The 19,506-nt window shown below is 40.3% G+C and overlaps 1 protein-coding gene across 1 annotated transcript in view; it reads right to left on the bottom strand.

Annotated features, from left to right (window-relative positions):
• Positions 1–19,506, bottom strand: part of KNTC1 (kinetochore associated 1) — a 106,232-nt gene that overhangs the window by 38,948 nt on the left and 47,778 nt on the right. The window contains exons 23-40 of the mRNA XM_033220274.1: positions 18,671–18,727; positions 18,476–18,577; positions 16,546–16,665; positions 16,314–16,457; positions 15,216–15,314; positions 13,946–14,049; positions 13,694–13,793; positions 12,555–12,689; positions 11,791–11,910; positions 9,607–9,679; positions 8,907–8,974; positions 6,999–7,279; positions 5,203–5,375; positions 4,662–4,759; positions 3,316–3,454; positions 2,348–2,404; positions 1,259–1,422; positions 319–423 (exon numbers count right to left, since the gene is read on the bottom strand). Of these exons, the coding sequence (XP_033076165.1) occupies positions 319–423; positions 1,259–1,422; positions 2,348–2,404; positions 3,316–3,454; positions 4,662–4,759; positions 5,203–5,375; positions 6,999–7,279; positions 8,907–8,974; positions 9,607–9,679; positions 11,791–11,910; positions 12,555–12,689; positions 13,694–13,793; positions 13,946–14,049; positions 15,216–15,314; positions 16,314–16,457; positions 16,546–16,665; positions 18,476–18,577; positions 18,671–18,727 (2,139 nt within the window). The remainder of the gene's footprint in view (positions 1–318; positions 424–1,258; positions 1,423–2,347; positions 2,405–3,315; positions 3,455–4,661; positions 4,760–5,202; positions 5,376–6,998; positions 7,280–8,906; positions 8,975–9,606; positions 9,680–11,790; positions 11,911–12,554; positions 12,690–13,693; positions 13,794–13,945; positions 14,050–15,215; positions 15,315–16,313; positions 16,458–16,545; positions 16,666–18,475; positions 18,578–18,670; positions 18,728–19,506) is intronic.

Below are 19,506 nucleotides of genomic sequence, written 5' to 3' on the forward strand. Positions count from 1 at the left end.
TGCAGCAAGCTATGATCAGACTACTGCACTCCAGCCTGGGTGACAGAGAAAAACCTCATTTCTAAAAAATAAATAAATATAAATATAAGTAATTAAAATCAGGAGATGACAGTGGACAAGACGGACTACTATTTCATAAAAGCTCTGTAGCATGTCAATTACCTAATAAAAATACAACTGATTAGCTATAATATAGTTTCTTGAAGTTTTTGAATAGTAAAACACTACTGTACTGAATCATAAACTATTGAGTCATATGCAGTTAACCAAGGTAAAAGGCAAAGAAACCCAAAATTTTTACCAAGAACAAATACTTACTTTGTGCAGTAGTGTTGTAGCATTTTCCCTGATAAATATAACAGCTTTTTCTTTCAATTCCATAACAATATGCCTTGATTTAACTAATGCAGTCTCTCCAAATAACTTTCAGAAAAGAATAAAAAAATATTTAGGTCTAGTTTTAGGTATCATTCTGAAAATTTTTTCAAATATTAAGGAACTTTGAAAATTCATCATTATATCCAAAAAGTATCAGAATTTAACCTACAGTGATAGAAAGTTGTGTCTGGGGGTAGGGGATTGACTGGGAGGGAGCAAAGAGGAAGCATTAAAAATATCCTAAGTCTTCACCGTGGTGTTGGTGACAAGGTGAATACATTGGTTGATACACTTAAAACATGCATTTTAATTTTGAAAACTATACCTCAATACAGTTCATTAAAAAAGAAGCAGCATGTAATACGTATCAACAGAGTAGTAGAAATGAAAACAACTCCCTCTGAGGCCCAGCTTCATAAGCAAGTTATCAACAGTTAGTCTTCTAGAATCTCTTCAATGATGCTCAGTGATACTCTCAGAAGTAATTACAATAATTTGGCCATTTAGGTGATAACAAAATTAACAGCAGATATTTTGAGCAAATGTGGTATAGTGGAAACTGCAGTGAACTTAGAGTGTGAAGACTTACTACTACAATATAAAACCTTAGGTAACTTATTCCACCTCCCTGAATCTGAGTTTACACATTTGTAAACTGGAAACTCCAGGGCTGTTGTAAAGAATGAGTATGAAAATGTGTGCAGGCACCTTATTTCCACACCAGAATCTTAAGAGATGTTCAACAAATGTTCTTAAATCTGACAAATTATCAATTTCCTTGCTACAAAGACAGAAGGAAAACGTGGACTCCAAATTCCTTTGTTAGTGCTTTTACATCTATATTCATCCCAAGTCAAAGTATTTGTTCTTGAAGCTCTACCTTTTCACTCAAACTGGCATTCATGAAGTTTGACACAGAGTGCTGAAGACAGGTACCAAATGAACCAACCACAAATCTTAGGGCCAGCTCCCACTGGCTAGATTCCTGAAGATTCTGAAGCAGGGCAGAGATGGAATTTATAACAGGTAAAACAAGGCCATCTCCTGCAGAGTGATAAAGGATTTAATATTTAGATTTTTTAAACAAAGAAAGACCCTATTATTGAAAACTGTTTTCAGGGCAGCCTACTTCTTCAATACAGGTAACAGTCACAAAGTTTGTTCTCAAAGTTAGTTAACATGAGGCTTGACTTAAACCAGAAAATAACTAAGTTCACTAGTTAATGAGATACTTTGATTGTAACTTGCCTATTTTAATTGAGATGTTTAAATTTTTAGCCGAAGAAAAATCATTTGTCCATTTGAAAGATAAAAATTTATAAACAAATTCATAGAAGTTAACACTATGAGCCAAATCACATAATCTACTGAACTTTTAGACAAATAACAATGTAAAAAAAATAAACAATTACATTAAGGATATTAAATCACATTCATATTTAGAATTTCAAGAAATTTCCAGAACTACGATTTTTTGTTTTTTTAGAGATAGGGTCTTCTGCTGCCCAGGCTGGAGTACAGTAGTGCCATCACAGCTCACTGCGGCCTTGACCTCCTGGGCTCAAGAGATCCTCCCACTTCAGCCTCCCAAGTAACCAGGACCACAGGAGCACACCACCATATATTTCTATTAAGAAATCTTGAGGCCGGACATGGTGGCTCCCGCCCGTAATCCCAGCACTTTGGGAGGCTAAGGTGGATCACCTGAGGTCAGGAATTCAAGACCAGGCTGGCCAACATGGTGAAACCCTGTCTCTACTAAAAATACAAAATAATTAGCACACAACTGTAATCCCAGCAACTTGAGAGGCTGAGGCAGGACAACTGTTGAACCTGGGAGGTAGAGAGGTTGCAGCACTGAGCCGCAATCGTCGTGCCATTGCACTCCTGGGCAACAGAACAAGACTCTGTCTCAAAAAAAAAAGGAAGAAATCTTAATAGAATGCTATATATTTCTGATGCCAAATACCTTCATTAAGGGAGCAGTATGGCAAACTAGTAGACTCCAAGGGATATCTCTTGCTTTCTACAAAAGATAATAAAACGTTAAATAATACTAAATAGATGGCCACACCAAAAGCCCAGACTTCATCACTATGCAATATATCCATGTAACAAAATAACACTTGGACCCCTTAAATTTATACAACTAATAAACACATAAATAACACTAAAGAAAATAACCCTCACACAGCACATACACTCAGATGTGTAAATATTTCACTATTATAAAAAAAGTTCTAAAGCAAACTGCTGCTTTAAAAATAAATAAATACACACAGGAAAATGCACAGGTAAGTGTATAACCTGATAAACGCCCACAGCCTGAAGGAGCGGCATCCAGATCAAGAAACAGAATATCGGCTGGGCACAGTGGCTCACGCCTGTAATCACAGCACTTTTGAAGGCTGAGGTGGGCAGATCACTCAAGGTCAGGATTTGAGACCAGCCTGGCCAACATGGTGAAACCCTATCTCTACTAAAAATACAAAATTGGCCGGGTATGGTGGCATAAGCCTATAATTCCAGCTACTTTGGAGGCTGAGGCACGAGAATTGCTTAAACCAAGGAGGCAGAGGTTGCAGTGAGCCAACATCATGCCACTGCACTCCAGCCTGAGCAGGACTCCGTCTCCAAAAAAAACCAAAACGAGAAAACAAAACAAGAAACAAAACACGGCCAGCTCTCCAGTCCCTTCCTTCCTCTTTCCCACCCCCAAGGGTAACCACTGCCCTGACTTCAAACAGCACCAGCTTAGTCCTAGCCTGTGTTTGTACTTTACATAAATGAAACCACACAGTATTTATTCTTTTGTATCTGCTTCTTTAGCTCCACATTATGCCTATAATTACTGTGTGCAGTTCTAGCTCCAAACCTCTAGTTTAAATTTACATAAGGCAGAAATATACAGAAAATAATGACACAAATAAGATTTACCAGTTAGAGGCACAAGAGATGAAATCAGTTCATAAATCACCGGAAGCACCATCTGTGACTCAAGAACAATTCCATCTTCACTGAAGAAGTCACTGTAAGACCACTCTTCATATGGATCTCTATGTGTCCCAAAAGAAGCCTAGGTGCCAAATGATACAAAAAAGAGAGGAGTCAGTACGCTGCACAACACAGGTAACCATCTTCAGCAAGCAGAATCAGATCTATTAGAGCCAAACAATTTATTTTATTTTATTTTACTTTTATTTATTTTTTTTTTGAGTCAGAGTCTTACTCTGTGGCCCAGGCTGGAGTGCAAAGGTGTGATCTCGGCTCACTGCAACCTCTGCCTCCCAGGTTCAAACAATTCTTGTGCTTCAGCCTCCTGAGAAGCTGGAATTACAGGCTTGCACCACCATGCCTGGCTAGTTTTTGTATTTTCAGTAGGGACGGGGTTTCACCATGTTGGCTAGGCTGGTCTTGAACTCCTGACCTCAAGTGATCCACCCACCTTGGCCAACAAAGTGTTGTGATTACAGGCATAAGCCACCACACCTGTCCTTTATTTTAATTTTTAAACTTATAAGAGATGAGGTCTCACTGTGTTGCCCAGGTTGGTCTTGAACTCCTGAGCTCAAATAATTCCTCCAACTTGGCCTCCCAAAGTACTGGGATTATAAGGCGTCAGCCATCACATCTGGCCTAGAGCCAAACAGCATGGGTGGCCAAATACTACCATGCATATTGTGTTTCTTCTGGTCTATGGCTTATAGAAATTTAATTTAAGTTAAACTCTAACAGACGGACAATGTCGAGGGAGGCCTTGCTGGAGGCCCAATGTTTTGAAAGATAGTGCAAATTAAAGTCAATTAAGTGACTGGAACAGAGAAGTGGCCTCACGCCCTTATGTTGTTTTCCAGTCTAGGGTAAGAAAATATAAGAGATGGATTCAGTATTTTCATAAACTTTGCAAATGATTAAAAAACAGGCCAGGTGCAGTGTGGCTCATGCTTGTAATCCCAGCACTTTGAGAAGCTGAGGTGGGGGACTCACTTGAGCTCAGGAATTGAAGACCAGCCTAGGCAAGATGGTAAGACCCTGTTTCTACAAAAAAAAAAAACCTTTTTCTAAATTAGTCAGATGTGGTGGCACACACTTGTAGTCCCAGCTACTCAGGAGGCTGAGGTGGGAGGACTGCTTAAACCCAGTTCAAGGCTTCAGTAAGCCTTGATCATGCCACTGCACTCCAGCCTGGGTGACAGAGCAAAACCCTGTCTCAAAAAAAAAAAAAAAAACAGTGCATCATGGGTTGCCCGGGAGTTAAGGAAAAAAACTCAAAAGTAACTTACTTTCATGATGATTCCACAGTCATCCATTTGGCACTGTCTAGAAAGCTCTACAGCCATTAAACTATGTTTACACAGTTCTAAAGCATCTAGTAAAAAATCTGAAACAAAATGGAGAAAAATCATTAAACTCATATTTCATGTCTTTAGGATAATGAAAACAACCTTTTTATAATTACCATTTAAAATTCTAAGGAAAGCCGCAATGCAGATAGAAAGGTTCCATATAGCTTTGACTACCCTAAAAAGTTAAACCTTTTTCTCAAGGTTGGCTTGAAAATAAGATCAGATATGGGAGGCAAGGAATTTCATAATCCTACGAAAGTGAGTAATGTCAACAGTCAGAAATGACATTGTTAATATTTTGAAATACGTCCAAACAATAATCCTCAAAGAGAATCAATTATAAGCATCCCTTTGTAAAACATAGATACTATCTCTAGTCTGATAACCATGATGCCCAATTGTAAAGAGACAGCATTTGGGAGACAAGTATGACATGAACCAGAGAATATAAAACTACGTATTTTATAAATCTTGTCACCTGGACTGCAAATGGTGGCAGCCTGGCATGCTAGATCATGTATCACGGTAGGAAGACTCAGTCCCACAGGCACTGTCATTGGGACATTATCAGCCAACATCTGACAAAGCTTCTGACACGTCAGAAACAGCAATTTCCCAGTATCAGCATTGCAGTGATACTTAAACAAGTCTCTATGGAAGAAAGAAAGTATTGGTAGTTACAACTTACACTGAAAGTAAACGCATGTGCCTTTCTTGGATTAATATATCACCACCACCATCAACACATTAAATGTCTTCTTTTTTTTTTTTTTGAGACGGAGTCTCGCTGTGTCACCCAGGCTGGAGTGCAGAGGCCGGATCTCAGCTCACTACAAGCTCCGCCTCCCGGGTTTACGCCATTCTCCTGCCTTAGCTTCCCGAGTAGCTGGGACTACAGGCGCCCGCCACCTCGCCCGGCTAGATTTTTGTATTTTTTAGTAGAGACGGGGTTTCACCGTGTTCGCCAGGATGGTCTCGATCTCCTGACCTCGTGATCCACCCGTCTCGGCCTCCCAAAGTGCTGGGATTACAGGCTTGAGCCACCGCGCCCGGCCCCACATTAAATGTCTTCTAAATGTTCTCATGGTATATAGTGTAGTTTTTCTTTTCTTTCCTTTGTTTTTTTGAGACAGGGTCTAGCCCTACCGCCTAGGCAGGAGGGCAGTGGCACAATCATGGCTCACTGCAGCCTCAGCCTCCAGGGTCAAGCAATCTTCCCACTTCAGCCTCCCAAGTAGCTGAGACTACAGGTGTGTGCCACCACACTTGGCTAATTTTTAAATTTTTTTTTTTGTATAGATGAGTTCTCACTATGTTGCCCAGGCTGGTCTCAAAACTCCTGGGCTGAAGTAATCCTCCTGCCTTGGCCTCCCAAATTGCTGGGATTACAAGTGTGAATCACTGCGCCCAGCCTGTTTTTCTTTTTCTGAGACTGAGTCTCACTCTGTCGTCCAGGCTGGAGTGCAATGGCATGATCTCGGCTCACTGCAACCTCCACCTCCCAGGTTCAAGCGATTCCCCTGCCTCATCCTCCCGAGTAGCTGGGATGACAGGTGCCCACCACCACACCCAGCTAATAGTTGTATTTTTAGTAGAGACAGGGTTTCACGGTGTTGGCCAGGCTGGTCTTGAACTCCTGACCTCAAGTGATCCACCCACCTCGGACTCCCAAAGTGCTGGGATTACAGGCGTGTCGCCACACCTGGCCCCAGCCTGTTTTTCAAATGACTAAGGATACCATTCGCCGCTGAAGTGCACAGTAACCTAAATTTAATGGTTATGTTACCTAACTGCAGTATTGCTTACTTGCCTTTTATGCTACTACTTTCTGACACTGAGGCCCAAAATACGCTCTGAGGGTGAGAAATCAAGAATCGCTTCTGTGAAAAAAGAATGTTACTGGTCCTACCCTTATGACTGAAGAAAGAAATCAGGCAATTGTTTCTTTCTTTCTTTTTCTTTTTTGAGACGGAGTCTCGCTCTCTCAGGCTGGAGTGTAGTGGTGCGATCTTGGCTCACTGCAACCTGCCACAATCCTGACTCAGCCTCCCTAGTAGCTGGGACTGTAGGCACGTTCCACCACGCCTGGCTAATTTTTTGTATTTTTAGAAGAGACAGGGTTTCACCATGTTAGCCAGGATGGTCTTGATCTCCTGACCTTGTGATCCGCCTGCCTCAGCCTCCTAAAGTGCTGGGATTACACGCGTGAGCCACTGCGCCTAGCCGCAATTTACTTTCAGAGAAGCTATGCAATTCAGGGACCTGGAATGTCACCTGCATTTTTTCAGTGCTGTTTTGATGTTCCCGTCTTTTAAGGCTCTCAAGGTCAGCTCTGCCTCCAGCTCTTGCTTGGACACCTGCAGGGCCAGTGCCTGTCTGTGCAGCTTTGATTCCATACTCGGGTTCTGCATCTCAGCAGCTATGGGCTCCGGGGTGCTCCTGGGTTTGTGTTTCACCTGTGCAACTTCGTGAGCTTTAATGTGCTGCTCACGGAGATCTGATACCAGGGAACGATTGCTATAATCTTCAAATGAAAGAAAGACCTCAAAGTTTTCCTGTAGCAAAGGTAAGCAAGACAAAGTCCCAAGTCTGTTTAATCTATAGTTTTTTGGTTTTTTTAAAAATAATTTTAACTTTTACTTTAGATTCAGGGGTACACCTGGGTATATTGTGTGATGCTGAGGCTTGAGGCACAACTGATCCCATCACCCAGCATAGTACCTGATGGGTAGTTTTTCGACCTGTGCCCTCCTCCCCTCCCCATCTCGGCCAAGTAGTTTCCAGTTGTTTTCATCCATCCATTCATTCACTTATTTTCAGGCAGGGTTTCATTCTATTGCCCAGGCGGGAGTGCAGTGGTATAAACACAGCTCCTGCAGCCTCCACCTCCTAGTCTCACACCATCCTCTCGCTTCAGCCTCCAAAGTAGCTGGGTCTACAGGCACACATAACCACGCCCAGCTAAATTTTGTTATTTTTAGTAGAGACAAGGTCTCACTATGTTGCCTAGGCTAGTCTCAAACTCCTGAGCTCAAGTGATCCTCCAGCCTCATTCTCCCAAAGCGCTGGGATTATAGGCATGAGCCACTGCACCCAGCCTCCAGATGCTTTTCACAGAAAAAGCTATTTACAGCAGGTCTCAAATTTTTGGGTCATAGGACTCCTTTACATGCTTAATTGTATGATTCCACTTATATGAAATAGCTAGAATAAGCAAATTCACAGTGACAGAAAGTAGAGAAAACCAGGGGCTGGGGGAAGAGAGGAAAGGGGAATTATTGTTTCATGGCTACAGAGTTTCTGCTGAGGGTGATGAAAAAGTAGATAGAGGTGATGGCTGCATAATACTGTGAATGTAATTAACACCACCGAATTACAAACAAAATAACTGTTAACATGGAAAATTTTGTTATAAGTATTTTAACACAATTAAAAATTAATAATGCATCCAGGCACGGTGGCTCATGCCTATAATCCCAATACTTTGGGAGGCTGAGGCAGGCAAATCGCTTGAGGTCAGGAGTTTGAAACCAGCCTGGCAAACATGGCAAAACCCCATTTCTACTAAAAACATAAAAACTAGCTAGGTGTGGTAGCACACACCTGGAGTCTCAGCTATTCGAGAGGCTGAGACTGGAGAATCTCTTGAACCCAGGAGGCAGAATCTGCAGTGAGCTGAGATTGTGCCACGGCACTCCAGCCTGGGCAACAGAGTGAGACTTTGTCTCAAAAAAAAATTAATTAATTAATTAATTAATAATACAACATACCAAAAAAAAACCAGTTCCCAAAAGCTAGTGCAGAAAACTTTTTTTTTTTTTTTTTGAGATGAAGTCTTGCCCTGTCACCCAGGCTGGAGTCCAGTGGCGCAATCTTGGCTCACTGCAATCTCCGCTTCCTGGTTTCAAGCGATTCTCCTGCCTCAGCCTCCTGAGCAGCTGGGACTACAGGTGCGTGCCACCACACCTGGCTAAATTTTTGTATTTTTAGTAGAGATGGGGTTTCACCATGTTAGCCAGGATGATCTTGATCTCCTGACCTTATGATCTGCCCGCCTCAGCCTCCAAAAGTGCTGGGATTACAGGGGTAAGCCACCGCGCCCAGCCATGCAGAAAACTTTAAGGAGGCACAAATGCACTGACTGGTCAAGTAATAATGTTTAACATGGCTTGATATGTTTACCTGTAAGCTAGCAACCTCTTTAAATAGTTTCAACATTTCTTCACATTCGTACTTCTTCTGCAGATTGTCTATAATTAAAATTTTAAAAGTTATAGCAGACATGCAAATTCTCATATTATCAGAATTTTAAAGAGAAGAAATTTTAATTAGCTTTGGTTCTCTCATCTCAAGTCTTCAGTAGTTCTTCTCAGATGATAATATATAGTAACTAAGTACAAAAAGAGATCTAATTTGAAAAAAATCTAGTTATTCTTTCAGGAGGTAGAAAACAGAAGTTTATGGGTTACAAAAAAGTTATTTTTCTGAAGTAAATTATAGCTTCTTTTTTTTCCCTGGAAAGTTACTTTCTTAATTGTTTTATTTAACTTCCAGTTCAAATGGCTTCTCCTCACCATCATAAGCAACCAGTAAATGAGAAAAATGAGCAATGAGTGTGAGACACTAAGGAAATCTAGTCTAGCACTAAATAGTAAGTGAACATATAAACAAATGATAGGTTGATTTTGCATGTGTCTATTCTTACATTGCTGATAAGGAAAAAAGGAAGAAAGACTTTTCACGAAGCAAAATGGGTGAGATCAATAAACACAATCAGAACCAGAAAAACTGTGGGTATGGTGAGAGTTATCATTGATGCCTCTTTCTGAAGAGGATGAGCTTTGGAACAAAACTGAGATGAGAAAACAGAAATAAAAGCTACCTTTCTGAATGTCACATAGTATCTTAAGAATGTCCACGGATGTCTTCGCTACAGACATTCTCCAGGCCTTGCCCTAAAAATAAATAAATAAAGCAAAATAAAATCTACTTCCTTTTCTGACCAATTCAGTAGTACATATACAAATACACAAAAACCACAGAAGCAGAAAAAAAAATCATGGAGGAGTTGGGCAGCTGAGAAATGAATCGTTAATGAGCGTTACACAGGGTAGACCTGAAAAACTCCAGTATGAACTCCTGGATATATGATTTAGAAATACCAAAGAATATGCAACTCTCCCAAATAACCTTTCATCTACATTATGATTAACAGATCCTTATTCTCTTTTAGAGTTATTTATTTGAAAAAACATTTGGAAAAGTTAAAAAGAACATAAGTCTAAAAAATGGCCTAGAGAACAGAAGTCTAATGTAATAATCACTACCTTCCAGTGATTATTTTAAAAAAAAATTTTAAGAGAAGGAAAAGGCCAGGCGCAGTGGCTCAAGCCTGTAATCCCAGCACTTTGGGAGGCCGAGACGGGCGGATCACGAGGTCCGGAGATCAAGACCATCCTGGCTAACACGGTGAAACCCCGTCTCTATTAAAAAATACAAAAAACTAGCCGGGCGAGGTGGCGGGTGCCTGTAGTCCCAACTACTCAGGAGGAGGCTGAGACAGGAGAATGGCGTGAACCCAGGAGGCGGAGCTTGCAGTGAGCTGAGATCCAGCCACTGCACTCCAGCCTGGATGACAGAGCGAGACTCCATCTCAAAAAAAAAAAAAAAAAAAAAAAAAAGAGAAGGAAAAAAAGGAGATGCTTTAATTAAAAGACATGATGTATGTAAAATGTTTAGTAAGTGCCTCACCATAAAAAAATTCAAATAGTTTCATAACGGGAGCAATTCAAACTGGTAGTTAAGAATACAGACTAAGGTATTAGACAGTTTGAGCTGAGGTTCTGCCCCTTTCTAACAACCTTAGAAAAACGTCATTTATCTTAATATTTTTAATATTTTAGTTTTCTAACTTAATATATAAGGAGACAACAATAGGAACTACTTCACACCTTTGTTATGAACAAGAAATAGCTATTTAACTTAACCTATTGCATAGTAAATATTAGGTGTTAAAAAAACAACTTCATTTTCCAACAGGAAAAAACATTACTGAAATGGACTGAGAGAAGAGAGAAGTTGGGAGGTTTCTATCCTTAGGGGTTTAAAAACCCAACTGTTGGCCAGGTGTGGTGGCTCACACATGTAATCCTAGCACTTTGGAAGGCCGAGATGGGCAGATCACTTGGTGTCAGGAGTTTGAGACCAGCCTGGCCAACATGGTAAAACCTGTCTCTAGTAAAAATACATAAATTACCCAGGTGTGGGGGCGGGCACCTGTAATCCCAGCTACTCCCAGCTGAGGCAGGAGAATCGCTTCAACCTGGGAGGCAGAGGTTGCAGTGAGCCGAAATCGTGTCACTGCACTCCAGCCTGAGCAACAGAGCAAAACTCTTGTCTCAAAATAGGTAAGAAAAGAAAAGAAAGAAAACCCAACTGTTGCGCATGGTGGCACATGCCTGTAAACCCAGCTACTTGGAAGGCTAAGGCTAGAAGAGAACTTAAACTCAGGAGTTCAAGACCAACCTGGACAACACACCAAGACCTCATCTCCTAAATATAATATTAAAAAAAAGAAAAAATTAAAAATCAGTAAGAATCCAACTATTCTGGAAAAATCAAGTATTCCTCATCTGCACAAAAGTAAACTCTCTTAAAACCATTTCTAAGTTTCAATGTTATAAGATTATATAGATGCATATTGGTTCTGTAGCTGATGTTACTATTTGACAATAATTATGTCCTATATAACAGGAAACATTGTTTATATTGCAAGGCATTACAGAAACCTTTCCTGTACAACAGGTACTCAGAGACACACGCTAACCCACAGCTCCTAGGTCATTCTCTGTGGGCTCAAGCAGCCACTCCATGGCGGCCACAATTATTTTTATTTTATTTTATTTTTTTTAAACTAGCAGTAAATTTACCCATGAATTGTGTTCACTAGGCCACCCTAGCAGTGAGAAGGGCAGATCTTCATATGTGTAAGTCCATCTTTTCTATCCTATTGATTAATAGCCATAAAAATTAGATTTACTTATATTTTACTTAGTGAAAATGTCACCTCTTTAGAATGATCTGGCCCTTCTTGTAACGCCAATCGTGCCCATATGATGACTCTTTCCGCAGTTTTCTCAGCTTCAGCAGGAGGCAAAGACTTCAACAGAAGGAGACAGTCTTCACCCTATAAACAGGGTTTGAAAGGAAGAAAAAACAGCTGGTATTTGCAAAGGACAGTGTGGCCTTACCTCTTTCTTTTCTGTTTAAAGATGAATATACATCATTTGGAAAAATAGATTATGGTTCAATGTTTTAATAATCTGAAAATCCATTTTTATTTTATGTTACTTTAAGTTTCAGGATACAAATGCAGAAAGGGCAGGCTTGTTACATGTGCCATGGTGGTTTGCTGTGCCCATCAACCTGTCAACCACGTTTTAAGCCCCACATGCATCAGCTATCCATCCTGATGCTGAAAATCCATTTTTGATGACAGAAAACAATAAAATAAATGTAAAATACGATCCTAGATACTGAAGATTTAATTCCTAGGCATTGCTATGATTATAGAATCATATAAAAATAATGACATTTAAAAACACAATAGGCCGAGTACGGTAGCTCACACCAGTAATCTCAGCACTTGGGGAGGCTGAGGTGGGTGGATTGCTTGAGGTTGGGAGTTTCAGACCAGCCTGGCCAACATGGTGAAACACAGCCACTGCATTCCAGCCTGGGCAATGGAGCGAGACTCTGTCTCAAAAAAAAAAAAAACAATAACACAGAAACAAAGAAGCCATACGAAATGACAACATAAAACTTACAAACCTGTTCTCTATCAATCAGGTCAATAATTCTTAGACTGTAGATCTCATCATCAGATAACATAAACGCTTGGGCCACCTTTAAAGCATCTTCTAAAGAAGATGGGACATCTTGTTTGAGAATGTATCTAACCACCCTCTGCAACAGATAATATGAACATTTCTTTGTTATAAAACTCACAGAAAACCAAGAAATCATTTGCTCATAAGCGCAAAGTGGCCAAAAAATTAAAATAATGCAGCAAAAAACTAAATTGTATGAAAAATTAAAACATGATTTATATTCTGATCATTCCACAGTCCTGTCTTCTTTCTTCTATAACTTCTTAATTTACTATTTGGTGTCTTTTTTTTTTTTTTGAGACAGTCTCCTCTCCCTCTGTTGCCAGGCTAGAGTGCAGTGGCGCAATCTCAGCTCACTGCAACCTCCGCCTCCCGGGTTCAAGTGATTCTCCTCCCTCAGCCTCCCAAGTAGCTGGGACTACAGGTACGTGCCACCATAACTTACTAATTTTTTTGCATTTTTAGTAGAGACAGGGTTTTACCATGTCGGCCAGGATGGTCTCGATCTCTTGACCTCATGATCCACCCACCTTGGGCTCCCAGAGTGCTGGGATTATGGGTGTGAGCCACCACTCCTGGCCTATTTGGTGTCTTTAATACTCTCATAAAAAGGCCAGGTGCAGTAGCTTGCACCTGTAATCCCAACACTATGGGAGGCCGAGGCGGGCAGATCATCTGAGGTCAGGAGCTCAAGACTAGCCTGACCAACATGGAGACACCCCATCTCTACTAAAAATGCAAAAAAAATTTAGCCAGGCGTCGTGGTACATGTCTATAATCCCAGCTAGTTGGGAGGCTGAGGCAGGAAAGTCACTTGAACCCAGGAGGCGGAGGTTGCAGTGAGCTGAGATCGCACCATTGCACTCCAGCCTGGGCAACAACAGCGAAACTCCATGTCAAAAAATATAAATACTCTTATAAATAACTGAACACCTTATTAACATCATATCTAACAAAAGAAACGTAGTGGAAAAACCTAGCTCTATCAGCCTCCTAGAACATAAAATCCTCATTTAGTTTCCCATGTTGCCCTAGAAATGAAAGAAAAGAGAAAAAAGACTCTTCAAAGAGTGTACTCACCATTATTTCCTTGTTTAAGAGATTTACCTCTCTTATTCCATATCCTCGTAAAAGTTTTTTCATCTCCATTAGTTTGTAACTTTCCTGTAATAACTTGACTCTGAAAGCAAATTTATCCATATTAACATGGATTATCTTTTTTATGAAGTACTATGGGACACAGTAAACAATATAGAAACATAAATGAACGTCAACTCGAAACACAATGTTTCTCCAGAGCGCAAAACATTGTTTGGTAGACTGTAATCTTACTTGGGATGGTCCATTTCCAGGTGCTGTTTCACCAGTTGCTCCACAGCTGCACTCCAAGGAACCACTGCCGCATACATGATCTTGAGCACAGCATCAAATATGAGCTACAAAAAGATGCACACATGGACAAGGAACAGCCCTCAGGTTTACGATGCATACAAGTGAACAGCACAGTCTAATCAGCAGAGGTCTTACACCAACCACATGGTAGTTTGAGAATATTTCATCTACTCACTGGAAAACCATTTATTTCTTCAGTTTTCACATACAGAGAACAATTTGACTATTCAGAAAACTTCAGAAGAGTATTTTGTCTGCTGTAAGCTAAGACATACAGCTTTATTGCTTTCTACGGTCTTTACAATCTCCGGGTTTTTTTGTTTTTTTGAGTCAGGGTCACGTTCCCATTGCCCAAGCTGGAGTGCAGTGGCGCAATCTCAGCTCACTGCAAACTCCACCTTCTGGGTTCAAGCAATTCTCCTGCCTCAGCCTTCCAAATAGCTTGGACTACAGGTGAGCACCACCACACCTGGCTAATTTCTGTATTTTTTGTAGAGACAGGGTTTCACCATGTTGCCCAGGCAGGTCTCAAATTCCTGAGCTCAGGCGATCTGTCTGCCTTGGCTTCCAAAAGTGCTGGGATTACAGGCATGAGCCACTGTGTCCAGCCTTAGTCTCTGGCGTAAAAACAGTTTTCATTATTTTACTTCTATTTTATAGTGGTAACAACAGTGCGAAGTTAAAATAAAGGCATATTACAACATATTAAAAAACGTCTCACATTGCAGGCGATAACTGAAAAAGAAAAGTCTCCATGTTTGCATAACCACAGAAAAGCCTGCAAAGATATGCATACAACTGTCCATGGAGGTTACCCTGGGGGTGGAAATGAGTAAACATTCACTTTTTATTTTCTGTAATTAAATAAAACAGACACTTTAGGAGAACAAAGCGGGCAGATCACTTGAGCCCAGGAGTTCAAGACCAGCCTGGGAAACCCTGTCTCTACAAAAAATACAAAAATTAGCTGGATGTAGTGGCACGCGCCTATGGTCCTAACTACGCAGGAGGCCGAGGTGGGAGGATTGCTTGAGCCAGGGAGGTTGAGGCTGCAGTGAACCATGATCATGTCACTGCATTCTAGCCTGGGCGACACAGCCAGACTCATCTCAAACAAAAACATATATATGTTGCTTTTATGAACAGAAAAAAGTTTTCAGAAAAGACTTAATGCTCAAAAGGGAAACACAAATGGTCACAATTTACTTACATCCGTGTCAGATAAACATCCTATTACTGCCATGGCCTTTGCTTCCCATGCTGTTTCAAAGAGTGATGTGGACTTTGAGCTGCATCTATTCAGTAAATCCTAAAAAGGGATAAAAATGTATGTTTTTTAAAAATTAAAAATTCCCATTAAAAAATGCCACATAAAGCTAGATACAGATATTACATGGCCTTGATAGATGTGTTAAAAGAAAAAAAACCCTAAAAATTCTAATTAGTCATAAATGTTGAATAACGGTCTAAAAATACAAAACTGCAAAAAAAAAAAGGGCCTTTAGTTTTATATGGTATAGAAAATTTAAGAATGAAATATTCTTGAAGAATCTACAAATAGGATTACTGTAGCACATTAATAATGTCCACAAGAAATAATTGCTAATATTTATTGAGCTCACACTCCTGTGATCTCACAATAGCCCTTTGAAGAAAGTACTGTGAAAGGGAAATATCTTGGGCCCCCAAAATCACTAAGGAAAACTCAGGCTGGAAACTGCTTAGGGCAAACCTGCCTCCCATTCTATCAAAGTTACCCCTCTGCTCACTAGGATAGCTGCATTATCCGATTGCCTCCTTTGGAAAGGCTAATCAGAAACTCAAAAGAATTTTAATGTTTTGTATCACCTATCTGTGACCTGGAAGCTCCCTCCCGCTTGGAGCCTTCCTGCCTTTGCTTCAAGTTGTCCCACCTTTCCAGATAGAACCAATGTACTTCTTACGTATGCTGACGGATGTCTCATGTCTCTCCCTAAAATATATAAAGCCAAACTGTGCCTGGACCACCTTGGGCACATGTCTTCAGGATTTCCTGAGGCTGTGTCATGGGCGCATCCTCAACTTTGGCAAAATAAACTCCCTAAATTAACTGAGACCTGTCTCAGATTTTCTGGGTTCACAGTCCTAATGTATCCCCACTCTGCTCAAGATGATTAGTAGCAGAATTAACCCATATTTTTAACCAATTCAATATGCTGCATGAGTCCTACTGATAAAGCATATGACATTCCTTAAAGAATTAAATATTTACTGCAGTGCTGCACTGCACAGATCCAAGAAATAAGATTAGATCTAAAGGAAAAGTTACCTCTATATACAGCAACAGAAGTTCCTCCTCTTGCAAGTCATGTTCTCTCATGTAAACTCTTACAAACCTCTCTAGGACAGAGGGAATCAGCTCTGGGGCCAGCACTTTATCAAACATTCGGAACACTATGGTGGCTGTATTTTCCTGGATGCCAAAGGAAAGAAAGATGGCATAAATACAGACTCCACCCATAACTTGACATACAAAATAATCCTATGACCTTGGACTTTACCTTCTCAAAATCACAGAGGGCTAATTTGCAGTTGTACTTCCTATGCAGTGTGATCAGCTCTCGCAAGTTATTTACCAAAGTTCTCAGCTGACATACTTCCTCTGTGTTCTGATAATCCTTCTAAAACAAGTGTTAAAGTTGTTAACGATATAAAATAAAAGTGTGAGAGAAAAATAGAATCAGAATTATTTCAGATAAAATAAGAAATAACCCTGGTTATGCACATAAGAGGAAACCTGCAAGTTTAAACCGACTTATGCTCTAAATTTTGTAGTATTTTAACTAAATTAGTATAGATCAGAATTTGAAAGAAATTTTCTTTCTCTTAAAAATAGAAAAATTAAGAATAGTAGTATAATACCTTTTCAGAACCCAAGTATACTTAGTACACAGCATCATTCAGATAGTGCTCAGTGTCCCATCTATCTATAGAGATTATATAACCAGACATAAAGGCATAACATTTCCTAAAATTATATACAAAGAACAGAACCTTCAATATTGATAAAAGTTAACAGGGAAAAGATAAAAATCATGTTTTACAGCAAGAGGGAAAAGCTCTTATATAGAAAAGGTGACTTGATAGATACAACGTTTGAAAACTAATACTAATGTACTATCAAGACTTAATTTTTCTTTTTTTAGGGGTGAGGGGGATGGACAGAGTAATGCTCTGTCACCCAGGCAGGAGTGCAGTGCCACAGTCTCAACTTACTGCAACCTCCACCTCCCAGGTTTAAGCGAGTCTCCTGCCGCAGGTTCCCAAATAGCTGGGACCACAGGAACCCACCACCAGGCCTGGCTAATTGTTTTTGTATTTTTACTAGAGACGGGGTTTCACCATGTTAATCAGGCTGGTCTTGATCTCCTGACCTCAAATGATCCACCCGCCTCGGATTCCTCCCAAAGTGCTGGGATTACAGGCGTGAGCTACCACGCCCAGCTAAGATCTAATTTTTCAAAGGATTGTGAAATGCTGCTAATACAGAAAATCCCAATTATACCACTTAGCAGAATGTTTATATAGTTCCCCTTTTGGTTGGTTCAATAGAGAAAAACTGTTCATTAAAACAGGTTGAAGGGGGCCAGGAGCAGTGGTTCATGCCTGCAATCCCAGCACTTTGAGAAGCCGAGGAGGGCAGATCATCTGAGGTCAGGAATTCAAGACTAGTTTGACCAACATGGTGGAACCCCATCTCTACTAAAAATACAAAAAAAAATTAGCCAGGCATGGTGGCAGTGCTTGCAATCTCAGCTACATGGGAGGCTGAGGCAGGAGAATTGCTTGAACCTGGGAGGTGGTGGTTGCAGCGAGCTGAGATTGCACCACTGCATTCCAGCCTGGGCAACAGGGCAAGATTCCATCTCCAAAAAAAAAAAAAAAAAACAGGTTGAGAGGGCTGGGCACAGTAGCTCACACCTATAATCTCAGCACTTTGGGAGGCCTAGGTGGGTGGATCACCTGGGCCCAGGAGTTCAAGACCAGCCCGGGCAACATGGCAAAACCCCTTCTTTACAAAAACTACAAAAATCAGTCGGGCATGGTCATGTGCACCTGTAGTCCCAGCTACTCAGGAGGCTGAGGTGGGAGGATCACTTGAGCCCAAAAGTTGAGGGTACAGTGAACTGTGGTTGCACCACTGCATTCCAGCCAGGACAACAGAGTGAGACCTTGTCTCAAAAACAAATAATAAATAAATAAATATATAAATAAATAAATAGGTTGAAGTTGTAACAGAAATATTAGAAACAAAAAAAAAAAGCAAACTTTCCTACATATGGATTTTAAAGGCACAAAACAAAAAAAAGGAACACAAAAACTGAAAATTTAAGAAGTAGATATATGTCCAGATACTTTACATACATGCGGGCAAACCCTTTCAGGTAAACTGACTGTTTCATTACTAAAAGTCCATTCTCCACATCATACCAAGGAAATCCAATGCCAGGAAGATGCCAATCCCACCTCGTCTGTTTTTTCTGCTGTAAAAAATATCTCTGCCAATTGAAGTCCATTTTCTGGCCAATTTGCCTTTAAAAAAAGATTACAGACAGTTCCAAACAACGTATTATACTGTTGGGAGTGTGCAAAATGTCTTTTTACTGTTAATTAAATCAGTATTACCTTATCAGTTAATTCAAGGTTCCTGGCTGCTTGTTCCAACCATTTTGCAAGAATTATCTGAAATAGATCATTTAAAAATAAAAGTCTTAATGGATAATCACTGATATAACTAAAAACCTCCACCATTTCTTTTTTTCCCTTTAGAAATTTGTCTATAAACGTCTTATCCACAACTGTCTTTTGTGTTTGTGTGTGGGGGTACATAGTAGGTGTACATACTTGTGGAGTACATGATATGTGCTGATACAGGTATGCAATGTGAAATAATCACATCATGGAGAATGGGGTGTCCATCCCCTTTGTGTTACAAACAATCCAATGACACTGTTTTAGTTATTTTTAAATACAGATTTAAGCTATTATTGACTCTCTTGTGTAATCAAATAGTATGTCTTATTCATTCTTTTTTTTTTTTGAGACAGGGTTTCGCTTGTGGCCCATGCTGGATCTCATGCAATGGCAGGATCTCGGTTCACTGCAACCTCCTGGGTCAAGCAATTCTACCACCTCAGCCTCCCAAGTAGCTGGGATTACAGGTGCATGCCACCATGCCCAGCTAATTTTTGTATTTTTAGTAGAGACAGGGTTTCCCCATATTGGTCAGACTGGTCTCAAACGCCTGACCTCAGGTGATCCACCCAACTCAGCCTCCCAAAGTGATGAGATTCTTTCTAAATATATTTTTTTGTACCCATTAACCATCCCCACCTCTCACCCATCAACCCAAAACGCTTCCAAGCCTCTGGTAACCATCCTCCTACTCTCTATGGCCATGAGTTAAATTGTTTTGATTTTTAGATCCCATAAATAAGTGAGAACATGTGATGTTTGTCTTT

The sequence above is a fragment of the Trachypithecus francoisi genome, unplaced genomic scaffold, assembly GCF_009764315.1.
Source record: "Trachypithecus francoisi isolate TF-2019V2 unplaced genomic scaffold, Tfra_2.0 Lachesis_group11, whole genome shotgun sequence".
In the NCBI taxonomy this organism is placed as follows: domain Eukaryota; kingdom Metazoa; phylum Chordata; class Mammalia; order Primates; family Cercopithecidae; genus Trachypithecus; species Trachypithecus francoisi.